This window comes from Macrotis lagotis, chromosome 2 (assembly GCF_037893015.1).
Source record: "Macrotis lagotis isolate mMagLag1 chromosome 2, bilby.v1.9.chrom.fasta, whole genome shotgun sequence".
NCBI lineage: Eukaryota > Metazoa > Chordata > Mammalia > Peramelemorphia > Peramelidae > Macrotis > Macrotis lagotis.
Genome location: NC_133659.1, coordinates 266536460 through 266554712, shown reverse-complemented (window position 1 = coordinate 266554712; position 18253 = coordinate 266536460). Strand labels below are relative to the sequence as shown.

Sequence of the window (18253 nt, the reverse complement as noted above, 5' to 3'; positions counted from 1 at the left end):
AGTGAATGAAAGAAAACATTAGAGAGAGAAAAAAAGAGTTGATATATAAGAATATATGACAGCTTTTATAGATAACAAGTTTTGGTTTTCATTTAAACTCCACAGTTCCTTCTCTGGATATGGATAATACTTTCCATCAAATCTTTTAAAATTGTCTTTGAGTATTGTACTGCTGAAATAAACGAGTCTATCATGGTCGATTATCATCCCACATTGTTAATGTGTATAATGTTCTTTTGGTTCTGCCTGACAGTACTTTCTACATAGCACTGACCTCACCAACTTCACCTTTAAATGTCTTTCAAGTTCTCAAAAATAGTTATCAGATTTTCCAAGAGTAAAATATCCCCAATTCCTTCATCCAGTCCTTATAAGGAATGGACTGTAGACCCTTCATCATTCTGGTTATCCCTTGGATGCTCTTCTCTTATCAATGTCATTTTTAAATGTGATGCACAGAACTTTAACACAATATTCCAAAGGTAGTATAATCAGAGCAGAGTACAGAAGAACTGTCACCTCCTTATTTCTGCAATACCTCTCTTAATTCAATACCAAGATTGAATTAGTTTTTTTAGTTGTCTATATCATTCCTTAAATTGTTCAAGTTATTTCTCAGATAAACTGTTGTCTGTGTCTTCCTCAAGACTTCTTTTTCTTGAAATCAAGAGTAAGACCATAGGTTATCCCTCTTAAATTTCATCTTCCCCAATTCAGTTAATGGTGTGCTGAAGCCAACTCATACTGGCTCATGACAAACATTCTTAAATTTTCAATGTGACCTTTGGCATCTCCGGAAACTAACCAACTCTTTGTCATGATTTGATTTATTATTATTCTAGACTTAATAAAGTGAAAGAAAAAATGTTAATGCATATTAAATTTTTAAGTGTGTCTTGTATCCAATTTTTTTAGAGAGTCAGTTGGCAAACATTTACCAGGACACCCCTGGATTCTGCCCCTTTTCCTCATCTGTCAAGATCTTTTACTCTCTTTGCCTACAGACTCTTAACATTCAATATGTTAGCTATCCCCTCCCAGTTTTTTACCATCTGCAGATTTGATAAGAATGACCTTTGTGCCTTTATCCACATCATTGCTATTCATTCTTTAATGCTCTTCTATCACTATTTAAAACAAGCTCTTTTAATCCATATGAGTCATTACTTCTATCTCTTCCTTTAAAAGCATGAGACTAATTATTTTTTGGGGGGGAGAGATAAAGGGAGAATGATTTCAAACGATATTATGACACAGGATTCAATGCCACCTAACAAAATCTTTTTTTGTAACATACTTCTTTGAAAGCATTTCAGTGAGCAGTTTGTAGACATTCTTCATATTTTATATCCTTTATATCCTCTACATATACATTACCATATGTTTTAGTGCAGATACTCCTTTTATTTTATTTTAAATTTACTTATTTTCCCAACTACATGTAAAGATAGTTCTTTTATTTTAAAGAATATTTAATTAAGGTATACATTCACATTAGTTAGAAGGGATCATTTGTCCTTCATTTTCAAAGAAGACCATGACATTATGAGATGCCATGACAAGCACATGAATTGAATTTGAGTGAGGGGGCTGCTGTGCTAAGTCACCAGTCTCACTTTCTCCTCCAGAGTCCATCTGGGTCCAGTGGCCAGGTATGAAAAAGGATAACTGGAGATGGCACTGGCTGCTAGACTGCCAGGGTTAAGTGACTTACCCAAGGTCACACAGCTAGTGTCAGAGGCCGGATTCAAACTCCCATCCTCCTGGTTCCAAAGCCAATGCTTTATCAACTGTGCCATCTAGTTGCCCAAAGGGATCATAGGTATTTGTTCTACAACAAGTGTATATTCAATATAATCAGGTCACCCATTCATAAGCAAAGATTTTGGTTGTTGAAAGAGACTATACAGATGTATATTTAACAACTAACTCTCCAGTATGTTTAACAACTAACAACAGTCAATATTTAACAACTAACTGTCCAGAAAAAAATATGTATTCATGGCACATTTTTAAATTTGATTTGTTTATGACCAATTTTATCCACCCTTTTATTAAGGCTTAACAAAATAAATGAACAAATACATAAATCCAGTTCTGATTTGTAGCACTTACTGTTTTCTGGAGTATAAATGCTTGTTCTGACATCTTTACAACTGGCTCTAAGACATCCCTGGGGCAATATCTGAGAAATATATTGAAATATTATTGGATTATATTTTTATTGTAATCATATTATACCATAGTTACCACACATAGAAAAAGAGTTATGCTATATATTCACTGTGGGATATTACCCTTTCAAGAACTCATTTACCCACACAGTTATGATGATTTACCAGTGAGCTATAATTTACATTCACATTATGACACATAATAATAATACAAGTAATAGCTGACGTTAATGCAGTGCTTTATAATTATCATCGCATTTAACTTTCACAACAACACCAAGAAGTAAGGCTATTAAGATCCCCATTTTACAGATGAGGAAACTGTGGCATGCAGTGGTTAAAGTACTTGCCCAGGATTGCACAGCTAGTAAATTAGTTAAGACCAGACTTGACTCCAAGTGCAGCCTTCTATCCACTAGGCTTCTAGTTGAACCCTAATATATAGAGATTAAATGATTTGCCTAAAATTTTACAGCTATAATGAACCACAGATGCAGGATTGGAATCCAGATCTTCCTGACTTCTAACCTAAACATTCTGTGAATTATAATGTTCCTATTCAGTATTCATAACTAAGAAAATATACTAATAGTGATGCTGATGGGGGTTTGGGGCAGCTAGCTGAAGCAGTGGATAGAGCACTGGTCCTGGAGTCAGGAAGGCCTGAATTCAAATCCAACCACAGACATTTAATAATTACCTAGCTATGTGATCTTGGGCAAGTCACTTAACCCCATTGCCTTGTAAACACCAAAAATAAATAAATAAGTAAATTGGGAGTTTTAAAGTAGAATCTGTAATTTAAAAATAGACGATAGATAGATAAAATATATCCCAATATAGTTAGTTTGCTTTGTATTCTACTTTATGCATTTAAAAGACATTATTCTGACAAATGATCCATAGGCTTTACCATTCAGTCAAAGGGGACTGGGAAACAAAAATAACCAAGAATCTTTGGCTTTTTTTTTAGCCCAAACCAATATACTTTAAATTAAATACAGTTTGGCAGAAAATGTATGGTTTCTCTTTTACTAGTATTCTGTTATGTTCTTGATTTAAAAAAAAAGTTGAGAACCATTGAATCTTGGGAAATACTGTAAATTATTAATTTCTATATATAAACTTAACTTAGCTGCTAAGCAGGGAGCCTGCCTAAGCTGTTTTATAGGGTAGAGGTCACACCACATCAGGTTCATCATAGGCATTGTAAAAACTAAAGGAAGTCGGTGGATTTTTTCAAGGCTGAGTGGTTTAGGGTGTTTGTGGAAACTTCTAATAATCAGTGTGTACTGAAAAGGAATGAGAAGTTTCCTGTCCTCATATTGCTAAGAAAAGCAAATTTTCCTTACTGGAGAAGTCTAGGAGGGAAAGAACAGAATTTTTATTTCTCCATTGCAGAGACTTTCCAGGTCATTCTTGCTTGTAATTACCATGCTGAGAGAGAGAATTCTGAGTTATATTCTAAATACTGTGTAAAGGACATCTTGTACTTAATATTTGTATAATTCTTCTCACAAATATTTAAATACTTCAGTGATTTGTGATTTATTCATGTCAGCACATTAACCCATATTTAAGACCCTCTGTAATTTGGCAGACTAGAGAGTGTTCATAAGTTTCTATGGTCCCAGATTATACCTTCTCCCAACCAAGCTAAGGGTGAACCTCTATGAATTTAGGAAGACCTGCCTGCAGGCAAAAAACTCACAATCCATCTCCAGGAAAGAATTGACATTTTTTCAATTCAATTTAATTACATATATTTACACCTTTAAAAAATACCCACTATGTGTAAGCCCTTTATAGCAATACCATAGAGAGAAGAATAAAACAGCCCTCAAGGAGCTTATTATACATTCTCCATGTAAACAAATAATTAATTAAACAGTACATATAAAATTGAGGCAGTATGAATCACCTAGCCTTGGAGGCAGGAAAACCTGGATTGAAGTCTTCCCTCTTGATATAAGGACAACTGACCAGTGCGACCCCAGATACTTTACTTATCCTCTCATTTCTCAGGTTTCACTCAAATGTTATTAATTGCAAAACAGCCAACGATCTTCATTTAGAAGATCCTCACTTGGAATTTCCTATTGCAATAAAGTCATAATTCTGGGTGGGGGGAAGACAGAGAGAAACAGAGACAGAGACAGAGACAGAGACAGAGAGAGAAAAGAGAGACAGAGAGACAGAGACAGAGAGACACAGAGAGAGAGAGACACACACACACAGAGACACAGAGACAGAAAAATGCAAAGTAGATTCAAGAGGGAAAAAATAAGGTAATAGATGACTAGGAGGTGGTCGTGGAGGAGGTGGTCTCTGAACTGTACTTTGAAGGAAATGAGGATCTCTACAAGGTGAAAATGAATACATTTCAGACACATGGGACCACTTATACAAAGATCTAACTCCATCCTCCAAACATTTCATAAGTATCTACTATGTATAAGATACTATACTGAGGTCCTAGGGACACTAAGGCATGCCCTGACCTCAAGTAGCTTCTATTCTACTTTCCACTTTGATAGGAACCACAGTCTATTAAGCTACAGGGTTAGCCTTCAAGAATCTCAAATAATCTCTATCCCATGATAAGGCATCTGAAGAGGAAATTAGTGAAAGAAGACAGAAATCACTGATTTATTTTTCTAACAATTTGCGTCTTGAAGGTTTTGTTATCTGATTTCCTCTGCCTGAAAAATGACCCTAGAATGTCAAATCCATTGCTCCTCAGATTTTGGCTGAATCACATGCAATGGCAAGCAAGTCATTGTTTTGTCAGTGAGTAGTCTGCCTTGCATGAGTAAACCATCATCTAGCTAGCCAGAGCAGTATGATAATATTATATTACATAATATAGGGACACTTTGATTCACCTGTTCTTGGCATAATCAATAGCATTGCCTGCTGGCATATTCTCAGACCTGAGAGGATTCATGTTTGCCAAGTTGCCCAGGGAGGAAAGAGTAGAGTTATAGACTAGCTCAATTCTATCCTGACCTCCGGCATTTGATAAATGAGTGTCCTTAGGTCAAGTAATCTCATTCTTCTAGACCTTATTTTCCTGTTTTCCTCTTTCATAAATTGAGAGAATTTAGTAGATTGGCAGTTTTGAAACAGGGATCCGTGAATGTTCCAATTTTTATTGAAATTAAGATAATTTTCTCTCTCCTAATTCACAGAACCCTTGATATTGATCCACACACTTTGGATGAGGAAAATATATCTTTATTTCAAAATTGTTGCCTTTGTAATCTGTGTATTTTATTTTTGAACTTGAACACATGATTTGGAGGAGATTCATAAGCTTCATCAGATTGCCTGATCAGAAAAAAAACCTCTGGATTGAAGAATGATGATTTCTAAACCAGTATCTGGTTTGACATCAGTGTGCTAATTTAATTTAAGTTATTCTGAAAATTTGACTTTTCTCACACTTACTACTGATCACTGATCATCCTTCCAATTCCATGAATCTTTGAGAAACTTATTTAAATGGCATGTAAGGAATTGTATTGGAAGTATTTTCAGTCAAAGAATATATAGAAATGGGTGAAGCCAGGAAATATTCTTTCTAATTTTTGGCACAGATCACAATCCTCTCATTTCCTCTGACTGCCCTTTGGTGTGGCCAAGAGATGCTCTTTTTATTCAAAGTTAGTAAAAAAAAAATCTGTCTCATCCCCCAGTGTAGAGCTACAAATAGATTTTAGCTCTTCTGAAGCAAAATATATTGACATTACCACTCCATACCAGATGATAGTCTTAAATACCTTCATTCCAAAGGTCTAAGACAAAACCCTTCATCTTAATAGAATATTACATCATGCCCATATTACCTTCTGACTTGGCATCATCATGTGCTGATTTAACAATTCATTTTGACTCTTCTGAAATCTTCTCTTTGTCCACATTTATGACTGGTCAATTATAATCCTAGATTAATTAATTATCCTGACATAATATAATATATTGTCTCCAAATATAGTTGTATTCCAAATGAGGCAAAATATTAGTCTGCTTCAAGTAGCAGAATTTTGGCCACTGCAAAACCATCTAATTAATCAACCAACATTTGCCAGGTACTATACTAAGCTAGAGGTTACAAAGACAAAAGAAAACAATGTCCCTGCCCTTCAGTAACTTATATTCTAATGGAGCAGCCTATATACATATATATATATATATATATGTATTATATATATATACATATATATATAACATGATGTGCAATGCTATAAATAATAAGAGAATTCATATGACACAAATACAATTAATTTTATTTTATATGTTCTAGATAATATTATATGATTTACATATGTATACATAAAAACATAAGACATATAAAGTAGATGTAAAGTAATATTAACATTGGTAAATGAAACTTTTAAGTATCATAAACCACTTTGGCAGTCTAGTTTGGCTATGGACCCTTTCCCAGAAGAATATTTTAAATGTCAAAATAAATTGCATGGGTTACAAAAATACAATTATATTGAAATATAGTTATTGATATATTTTTTAAAAAGTTCATGGACTCCAGGTTAGGAATCTGTGGGAAAGGTTCTGGCTTCCAAACTTTCCTTCTGCGGTAATAAATTTCCCATTGCTTTGGATATTCAAGTAGAGGATGTCAGACTGTATAGCCTCCTGCAGAGTATGGCATTGAACAGTCTTGAAAGAAGTCACTGATTCTAAGAAGCGAAGGTGAAGGAAAAAGAATCTTTTAAACATCAAGGAGAGTTATTGGAATGGCAGGAAGAAAGTACTGTATGTATATAGGGGAAAAAGAAGTAGGCTACTATGGCTGAGCTATATTTCTTTGACATTTCCTTTCTCTGCCAAGTGCCTCTTATTTCAGAGTCATTCAGAATTTTCAAGTTAGCTCCAGATATGGGGTTATGAAAGATTTGCATTACAAATGATGTAACTCATTTCTGGACAATTGATGAAGATTATAGAAAGGATGAACAGAAGAGAAGTTTCAATTGCCCCATTGTACCTCTAAGGGAATAGAGCTACAAGAGTTCTTCAATCCAGGTGGCTTCCTGAGCAGGGCCATTACAGGAAATAGCTTGGATAAATGTTTGTTGAGTTGAATTGAAATGACTTAAATTCAGAGAAGTCAGGCGAAATTTGTAAGTAGTTAGTGGATATTGACAAAATGACTACAAAAATCCTGTACAATTTTTACATATCAATAGCTAAGCAATGAAATGGAACATACCAGAAGCAATAAATTATCTAACAGCTACTTTCAAATACTTCAAGGATGTTCATGTGACAGAAAGATTAAATGCTTTTGGAGTGACTCCAGAAAACAACACCATCAATGGGAAATTTGGGTCTAATATAGGAAAAATTTTTCTAGAAATTCTACTTAACAATGTAATGGGCTTTGTTACAATGTAGTGAGTTCTCCATTGCCTGAGATATTCAAGTAGAAAATAGCTATACATTTGGCACAGATCACAGAAATATTTTAAGGCAATGAGGTGAGAAGTGCAGGTAGGAGTCCTTCCAACTCTTAAGATATCATGATTCTGTGTTATCTGGTATTCTTCCCACTGAAATTTGAGTTCACGAGGAAACTTTTCCAGGTAAATGCTTAATTTTCTTTTTTCTTTTAATTATTAGATCCTCTCAGCAGAGTGTGTTTGAAGCCAAAAAATCCAACTGATTCTTTGAGTACCTACATTAATGCTAACTATATTAGGGTAAGTAAATAAAATGTGTTTCTTTTAGATGGTCATAACAATGTCATTCCTGTGGACCCTCTCTCTTATAGAAGCAGCCTAAGATTAATTTGATTTCATTGTTAACTATTCTTGCACCTTTTTCTTAACTGTTAGTGTTTTTAGTGGTGCATTTATTTTATCTTCCCTACCTGGGCCTTGGAGGCCTCTTGTTCTCATGGGTTGTACAAGTGGGTACTTAATGCTATGCTTGGCTTGCTAGAAAAACCACCACATAAAATCTGAGGCGATATTTAGTGACATTCTCCTAGTCTGTGTTGCTTTTGGACTCAACTAGTTATTTTATTCAGTAGATCTTTCACCTAAATTTCTAGAGCAAGACATGAACATAAAGCCAATATTTTTGTCTCTGCATTTAAACCAGGGTTACAGTGGTGAGGAGAAAGCTTTCATCGCCACACAGGGGCCCATGATTAACACCGTGAATGATTTCTGGCATATGGTCTGGCAGGAGGACAGTCCCGTCATTGTTATGATCACAAAGCTAAAAGAAAAAAATGAGGTATGATTTTTATGTTTTTGCCAACATTATGTATGAACCTACACTGATTGAAAGATCTTCCATTAATAAAAATGGCATGCTCTTGACAACAGACCTTTTAAAGATGGGAATTTCCAAGTATTTAAGGATTAGGCCATTTTTATACTTTCAGATGGTCTGCTACCAACATTCTTCTCAGAATTAGGTAGATTTCATCCCAAAAGGTCAAATTCTTAGCACATCCAAAAAACATCTCTACCATACTATCACCAAAGATTCATAGATTTAGATCTCAAAAAAGATCTTAAAATCCATCTATTCCAACCTCCTCAAGTGAAGAAGCTGAGGCCAAGAGGTGTTAAATGATTTGCCCAGGTTCACATAGCTCATGTCTAAAATAGGACTTGAATTCTGATCTTCCCAACTCTCATATTCAGCATTCTACTTATTATATCATTTATCATATATATGTTGGAGATAGGAAAATTAATACCTACAGATGACTAATTCCTACCCTAAGATCTTACACATACTTCAAAGAAAGGGGGAAAAGAATCCAAGTTTCCTATCCATTTTAGGGAAATCTGTAGTGGAGAACTGGTTACAGACAATTAGAAGTTATAGTAGATAAGAGTATTGACCTTGTATTCAAATTCTACCATAATATGTGAATTCCTGTGTGGCCCTCTCTCAGCCCTAGTATCCTTATCTATAAAATTAGGACAATCAAAGTACCTATCTACAGGGTTGTTGTGATGATCAAATGAGAAAATGCTTAAAAACGCCCTTTGCAAACATTAAAAGCATTACATAAAAACTGTCATTATCATGATCATCAAATAATAAACTTAGAGCTGGAAAGGGACCTTCGAGGTCATTGAGTTCAACTCCCACTTTTCTGTTCATTCATTTTTTTCAGTCAAGTCTGATTCTTCATGACCCCATTTGGGGTTTTCTTGGCAAAGACAATAGAATGGTTTGCCATTTCCTTCTCCAGCTCATTTTACAGATGAGGAAACTGAGGGAAATGGAATCACAGAACTAGTCCAGAATCACAGAACTAGTCCAGAATCACACAACTAGTAAGTGTCTGAGGTTAGATTTTAATTCAGGAAGATGAGTCTTGATTGAGACACAGACATTAAGTGCCTTGCCCATGGTCATACAGTTAATAAGTATTTGAGGCAGAATTTGAATTCAGAGCATCCTGACTCCACATCCAGCACACTATCCACTCCCAGCAAAATAAAATTGTCTAATTTCTTAAAGTATTAGCCTCGGTTTCATCCATCCTTCAAGATACATTGAGATCAACATATATGTTCATCACCCTTCTAAAACTCTGACATTATTTCTAGAGCAACTTCTCATTCTACCCCATTTCAACCAAATACAAGAATACCTTACTCCACCTCAATATTGAAAAATGAACCACCTCAAATTCCCTGAAGTCTAAAATTCTACCCACCTACTCCCATCCTTCCACTCTTTCATCACCTACATTCTAGACTTAATCTTTATCCTTACTCTGATCTTTAGGCTTTTGATTCTTATCTGTGATGTAAATTTATCTCTGGCTTAGGTAACCTAGATCCTAGGTTCAACTGATTCCTCTATTTGCTAGTTAGCATCCTAGAATGCCTGCCTCCCTTAATGACTCACTGGAACAATCCACAAGCCTCTAGAACCTACACTAATCAGTTGCTCTACTTTGGAACTTCTGAGCTTTATTGGAGCAAATCATAACTTTCGGGTTTCTATTCTCAGCTAAGCTTTTACTGCTTCTCAATAATCCTTTTATTCAGCTCAACTCCCTACTTGCAATCCCAACAGATGACTTCATTGCCTTTTTTTCCTGAGACCCTCGAAGCCACTGAAAAATAAATTCTTTCATTTTCTGTCTTCCATATCCCCAAATGTATTTGTATCTTCATTCATTGACATTTCTTTTTTTTCCTGGCTCAAAGAAATAAGTATTCCATCATTCCAAGGTTTCCTTCTTCACCAGTGCCTTTTATTCCATGACTTCTTCCCACTTCCATCTATCTTGTTTTATTTAGCATTGCATCTCTCATAGCATTTTGTCCAGAGTTTTATACTAAACCAATAAAGGATAGATTTAACTCAGTTGAACATTAGTGCTATTAAATATGCTAAATTTAAATAAGAGTACAAGATCGCTGAGCTTTCCTTTTCATCTTTTTTATAAATATTGAGTTATTTACACTATATGTTAATTGCATTGAACACAATATAATTGTGTTGAACACAATACAGTTTACATTATATTCTAATTGCCCAGTAAATATAAGAAATAATTTCACTTACTTTTATACAAGACAAAATTTGTCACGATGTCTTAAAGGACAAAGATGAAGAGATTTCCCTTTCTTCTGTCTTTTCTTTTTTTTTCCTTCTTTCCTTCCTTCCTTCCTAATTTCCTCCTTCTTTCTCCTTTTCTTTCCTTCTTTTTTTTATCCAGGACTAGGATTTCAAGAGTGTTGGAAACTTCTAGTGTGAGAGACATTTACATAGTCAATCAATCAATTAATAACCATATACCAGGCAAAGGTGTATGATCTTGGGCTGCATTAACAATTGAAAGAGGTTAAAAAAATCCTATGTAATCTGACTCAGACCATGTTTGAAATATTATATTTTGTTACAGATGCCACATTTTAGGGATGTCATTGGCAAACTGATGTGTTCAGAGAAAGATGACAGGGATAATGTAAGAAAACAAGGAAGCATATCAGATAAAGGTTTTAATAGTAGCTCAACTAAACCTTGAAGGAAGAAAGAAATGCTAATAGATACATTTCTTCTTAGAAGAACGATGGGGAAGGAAGGACCTGTGTCTTGGGAATTTATTTTTGGCAGCTGAGTACAGGAAAGATAGGAAAGAGAAGAGTTTGAGGGCAAAAGGATGAATTAGGAGTTGAGGAAAAAACTGGTAGAGGATTCAACTAGGAAGATAGCCGAGAAATATTATGGAGATAAAATTCCCAAGACTTGAATACTAGTGGATATGGAGGATAATAGGAGAAAGAGTTAATGAAGGTATTTTCAGCAAAAAAAAAAAAAGAAGGAAATCGAAAGTAGGATGATTAGGGAACAAAATTATATTGTATTTGAAAAACCTACAGAATGCAGGTGCTGACTATGTAAATATTCAAATATAGATATGAAGATGTGTGTATTTATGTGTGTGTATGTATGTGCTTATTCATAAATAATGTATATATTATACAGGCAAATGTATATGCATACAGTTATGACATATGTGTATATCTTTGGGTGTCTCTGTAGGTTTCATGGGTGTATGGATGTACATATGTGCCAGTTAATGCATTACAGAGTTCCAGAAATGAAATTCTATTGACATGACATCAATGCAGATAGAGATTTGTTTGTCTGCCTGTGTATCTATCTCATATGATTATGAAATTATAGTTATATGGGCAGCTAGGTGACTGAATGGTCTGGAGTCAGGAAGACTCATCTTTCTAAGTTCAAATCTGGCCTCAGGCCTTTACTAGCTGAGTGAGCCTGGGCAAGTCAATTACCCCATTTGCCTCAGTTTCTTCAAATATAAAATGAGTTGGAGAAGGATATGGTGAAATCCCATAGTATCTTTACTAAGTCAACCCCAGTTAGAGTTTCCAGAGTCAGATATGACTGGAAAATGACTGAAAACCACAGTGTATGCATGAATAGTTAATAGTTGTTATAGTTATGTAATTATAATTATGTATATATATTTATAGAGAGAGACAGTATGTATATATAAATATACTATATATATATATATATATATATACACACACACTAGTTTATAGCATATGTATACACATGTGTATAAATAGAGATAAAGACAGAGATAGAGACCTACTTGGGTTTCATCTCCAATGAGAAGACACTTGAAGGGGTGGCTGGGTGGTGCAGTGGATAGAGCACCAGTCCTGGAGTCAGGAGTACCTGGGTTCAAATCCGGCCTCAGACGCTTAATAATTACCTAGCTGTGTGGCCTTGGGTAAGTCACTTAACCCTTTTGCCTTGTCAACAAAACTAAAAGAAAGAAAGAAAGAGAAGACACTTGAACCCATGAGAGTCAATGGCATCTATAAAAGAGAAGTTTGAAGGCAAAAGAGAAGAGGATCCAGGACAAAACCCTTCATAATAGCCATACATAATGAAGATGGGGATGATTCATCTTGCAAAAAAACTCTAAAAGGGCAGATAGGTGGGAAGAGAATGAGGAAAGAATAATAACAGGGAAACCAAAGGACAAAAAATTTCCAGGAGATGGAAATAATGATGATGAGTTGAATCAAAAGCTACAGAGAAGCGAAGAAGGATGAGGACTAGGGAAAGGTCATCAGATTCAGTAGTTAAGAGCCCAGTGGCTCTTTTACAACAAAGTTTCAGTCAAGTGATGATGTCTGAAGCTGGACTGAAAGGGACTGAGATGGTAACGAGAGTGAAGTGAAGGTCACAAGTGCAGGTGATTTTTTCCCTAGGATTTCATCAATTTAAGGAAAGAAAGGTGTAAGGTGAAGGGGTGGAAAAGTCAAGTGAATAAGCATGCATTGGGTGGGGGGGGAGGAATGGAGTAGTCCTGAGCATGTTCATAGACAATGGGGCTTCACTGAATTGTCTAAATTTAATGGCAATAATTCTGTAGTCATCAAAATAGCTGACATTTCTATAACCTTGAAGATTTAGAGTGGTTATTGCATACATTATCTTATTTGCTCCTTTCAATAACTCAATGAAATAGGCCATACAAAAACATACCTACTTAAAATTTGAGTACAATGAAGCTTTGAGAGGTGATATGATCCACCCAAGATCCCATAAATAAGTGTACAAGCAGAATGTAAATGTTCTTTCCATTATTTCACAAAGCCTCTCCAAAATGAAATTCTGGGGTACAACTTTTTATCAAATAGTACTAATAATTGACTCTTTTTCAGTGGCATAAGAGAAGAACATTTTATAAATCAGATTTGTTTCATTATATGACCTGTCATTTACCATTCAGTCTTTCTTTTGCTTTCAACTATTTTAATATAAGTTCAGCTTATAGCACAAGTTTAAAATAACATTCTTTCCTCTTCCCTTTCTACCTATCAGCTTCTCTTTCCCTCTGCTCTTCTTTTTTTCTTTTCATTTCTCTTCTATCTTTTCTTCCCTCCTCTTCTTTTCACCCTTCATCAATTGCTTCTCTCTTTTCTGTTCCCTCCTTCTGCCTCCCCCTCCACCTCTGACCTCTTGGTTTTGTTTATTTTCATCCCTTTTCTTTTTCTCTATTCTCTGTTGGTCCACAGTGTCATCCATTACCTTGAAGTCTGTGTCCACCTTAATAGATTGTTTTTCAATTTTCTCTTATGCCTCTGCCTTCCCCATTTGTCTTTTGTCCTTATTCTGCCCTGGTGTTTGTAGTCCTTATTCATCATTTGTCCCTGTTCACTGTCAATCCTCCTTCCCCTACCTAGTCCAGCCCTCTTCCTCCCATTTATCAGGTACTGCCAAGCTCTCAAAAAGAATGCCATGGAGATAGGGATGCTTCAAAAGAAATTATATACTAAGGGAAATTATGCAATGCAAAACTGTAGAATTATAAAGATTGAAAGACATCTTAATAAATTCATGATACCATCTTCATAGTTCTTTTTGTAAATAGCTATGAGATTGTATTCTCAAACTGATTTTAGCCTTCTATATTCTTTTTCTTTCATCTCAAGAGATTTAATGAGGAAAAACAAACCCAAATCACTACTTTAAAATCTGTTTACATTAATGTAGGTGTTCAGGGGCAAAAATAAATAAAATCTAAAAAAAATTATGAGGCACAATATTGCATAAAGATTTTAGGATATATTAACATCATTGTGAAAGCCTATTATGAATTGCCTTTTATTCAATTTGTCAGCCTAGTGGTACATATTCATTTTCTCCACTCTATGGTGTAAGATAGATAAACAAGATTCACTGGATCTCTCATAATAGAATTTTACTGTATCAGAGAGGTAAACTATGTCAATCAGTCAATTTGTATCAAATAGGATACATAAATGACACATAAATTATAATACCAGTTCAAATCCAGCCTCAGGCACTTCCTAACTGTGTGATCCTAAGCAAGATACTCACTTCCCCCTGTTTGTCTCAGTTCTTCATTTTATAAATGAGCCAGAGAAGGTTGGCAAACTAAAAATATCTTTGCTAAGAAAACCCCAATGAGTTCACAAAGAATCAGACATGACAAACGATGTTTGCAGAATGAGTTAGTGGAGGAAGTTCTCAGGAATTCCTTAGGGAGACAAAAATCACAGGTCATAAAATAATAGCTTGAATTTATGTAAGAATAATTCACATTTATTTTAAAAACAGTTATATAAAGTGGTTTCTTTGCCACAACCTTACAAGGTAGGTAGAATAAATAATTTTGCCCCTGTTTTCCATGTGAGGAAATTGAGACTCAAAGAGGTCAAAGGATTGGACCATGTTACAGCTCAGATTCAAATCTAGATCTTCTTTACTTCAAATTTAGAGCTCTGTTATCTTCACCATCTTTTTTCTACATTTATCTTGGCCTTCGTGGTTTAACCTTCACAGTTTAAGTGGTGGTTGTCTTCTTCTACCACTGCCATAACCAATCTTATCTATAATTCTGGCCTTATCACCACATGCTGTGAGTGTATTTAGAAAATATATTATATCAGGGCAACTTGGTAGTGCAATGAATAGAGCACTGACCCTGAAGTCAGAAGGACCTGAGCTCAAATCTGGCCTCAGACATTTAGTAGTTGTGTGACTCTTGGCAAGTCACTTAACCCCAATTTATCTTGCCAACATATAAATATAAATCTATCTATCTATCTATCTATCTATATGTATGTATTTACGTATATGTATAGTCACAACTTTATCAATGAAAATATCTTTGCACAGGGCAAATTCTACCAAGATCCCTTCCTTTATCTGTTCTAAATGGTGCAGTAGATAGAGCACTGGCCTTAGAGACAGGAGGACAGAAGTTCAAATCCAGCCTCAGACACTTTACAGTTACTAACTGTGTGACCTTGAGCAAGTCAATTAACTTTGATTGCTTAGCATCTAGGATTATCTCTAGTTGTTCTGGTTTGTATCCAGCTCCTATATCCAGATGGCTCTGGAGGAGAAAGTGAAGCTGGTGACTTAACATAGCACCCCTTCCCCCATGGCATCACCTCCCTGATGTCATGGTCTTCTTTGAGAATAAAGGACAAACAAATCAAGTGGGATGACAATTTTTCAATTCCCATCCCACCTGCCAATATTCTTTTTAAGATTATATAATCAGCATTAGAACCAAATGGAGGGGAAGCTAGGTGGTGCAGTAGGTAGAACACTGGCCCTAGAGTCAAGAGGACCTGAGTTAAAATTTGTCCTCCGACCACTTAATAATTACCTAGCTGTGTGATCTTGGGCAAATCGCATAACCTCATTACCTTGCCAAAAAAACTAAATAAATAGATAAATAAACCAAAAGCTAGGTGGAGATTTTTATTTTGTCTATAGGTAAGACATAATAGAAAGTGCTAGGTTTGGAGTCAAGAATTACTGGGTTTGAATCCTAACACTGACCCCAGCTGAATGACTGTGAGTAAGCCATTTAAATGCTCTGGACCACAAGTTTCACATCTATAAAATGAAAATATTATCTGTAGCATCCTTGGGAAAGTTAGATGAAGTAAGGTATGAAAAGCATTTTGCAAGATTAAAAATGAGTTATAAATGTCATCTGTTTAAAGTGGATGAAACTTTTCTGACTGTTTCTTTTGAATTTTTTAAGCAGACATGATAAAGAATCCTTCCTTTTTTTAACCTCTTACCTTTTAAGAAGCCTGGATTATTACATAGATACTTTGAATTAATATGTCTACACTATTATTATTATTTACATTCTTCCAGTATACCCTACTGTATGTACTTTCAAAAGTATCAATGCTATCTATAGTACTGGTTGTCAAAGTAAATATGGGGGCAGGTTTCCTTGTTGACATCTAATGAAATTTCATAATATGTCTAGACTGTCCAAAAATGTGTAGATGATATTATAGAGGAAACACTGAAATGTCAGATATTCAAGCAAAACAGAGAGAAGAATAGCTTGAAAGAAATGTCTAGTGACTTTCAGACTATAAGGAAACCACATGTTTACCAAAGTTGCACTGACTTTCAATTAGTATTTACAGTCATTGTTTTGGATAGACAGTCGTCATTTCCTTCTAACTTAGAGGGAGGAGGCATCCTTCAGAATTCTCAGACCTGATGTTCTCATAAACTATCTTGGCATTTCAGAAAGAAATTCTGGGCAAGAAATCTACCATATTTTTTCATTTTTTCCAAGATTTCATAACCACCTACTTATGTACAATCTAAGAATAATTGAAATATGCAACAGGAGAAAAATGGATGGAACAAAAATTCTTTTAGTCTTTAAGGATTTCAGAGATTTAAAAATTTGAATTACTTCAATCAGACAGACCTCATAAAGAAGGGAACTCCACTGGAGAGAAACCAAATGTGCCAAATGCTGGTGTTTCGAGTTTGTTTGTTTGTTTAATTGCGCTACTCCATTGCTAGAGAAGAGACATTGGCCAGAACCAACAATGATCGAGAGCGATCAGTCCAAAAATAACAAATGGTATTTGATTACATCCACATTCAGTTGTCAGGCAGATAAAGCACAGGTGAGTAGCTGGAGAAACTGAATTTCTTGCAAACACCTGTTAGATAGTGGAAATGCAGAGGTAAAAATTTTAAAACAAAAACCCATACAGTAGTGGCCAACTGAGGAAGCAAGACCTTATAGGGCTAGTGATCTCACCAGCTAGAGAATATCTCTGGGGTATCTAGAAAAATCTGACATATCCAAGAAATGTTTTTATGTAACTGGAACATAATTTTAAATAGCGTTTGTCCTTCATTTTCAAAGAAGACCATAACATCAGGGAAGTGATGCCATGAAAACTACATAAATTGAATTTAAGGGGGGAGGGAAGACTGCTAAGTCACCAACCTCACTTTCTATAATATAGCTATACTTTTCTATATTTCGTTGTTTAATTTCTGTATTTTGTTGTTTAATTTGACCCCTTTACATTTTAAATTGTCTTCATACTCTTGTTGTATTTTAAAAAATTTATCATTCTCAGAACTCAGAGCTACATTCATTCCACAAACAATAATGAGAGAAGAACTTTAAGAATAGAGGTATAAGGGTGGCTAGGTGGTGCAGTGGATAGAGCACCAGCCCTTGAGTCAGGAGTACCTGAGTTCAAATCTGGCCTCAGACACTTAATAATTACCTAGCTGTGTGGCCTTGGGCAAGCCACTTAACTCCATTTGCCTTGAAAAAACCTTAAAAAAAGAATAGAGGTGCAGTCCTTCTCAGGGTACATTCCGGAATGAGATAAATAAGGATTCAGGTACCATTATTTACCATTATTACCTCTAGGTAAATAATGGTTCTTAACCAGGTTATCGACAAAGGACCCATGGATTTATTGCAGAGGAATCTGTGAACTTGGATGGGAAAAATTACATTGTCATTTTTAATAACCTATAACTGAAATTTAGTGTTGCCTTCAATTATGATTGTAGGTAACAATTGTTATTTTGAGAAGTGGCCATTCAGAGATTTCACTGATGGTCAAAGGATTCCATGCCACACATACACATATGCCACACACATTTATGTAAGTATGATTAAAAACCTCTGCTCTACAGGAAAGAGAAATATGATGTAGACTTCTTGAGGTCTTTTCCCAATATTATAATAA

General features: G+C 35.1%; 1 protein-coding gene across 1 annotated transcript in view; it reads left to right on the top strand.

The window, feature by feature from the left end:
* PTPRR (protein tyrosine phosphatase receptor type R) overlaps positions 1–18253 on the top strand; it is a 311109-nt gene that overhangs the window by 231928 nt on the left and 60928 nt on the right. Inside the window, exons 7-8 of the mRNA XM_074226146.1 lie at positions 7821–7900; positions 8304–8441. Coding sequence (XP_074082247.1) covers positions 7821–7900; positions 8304–8441 — 218 coding nt within the window. The remainder of the gene's footprint in view (positions 1–7820; positions 7901–8303; positions 8442–18253) is intronic.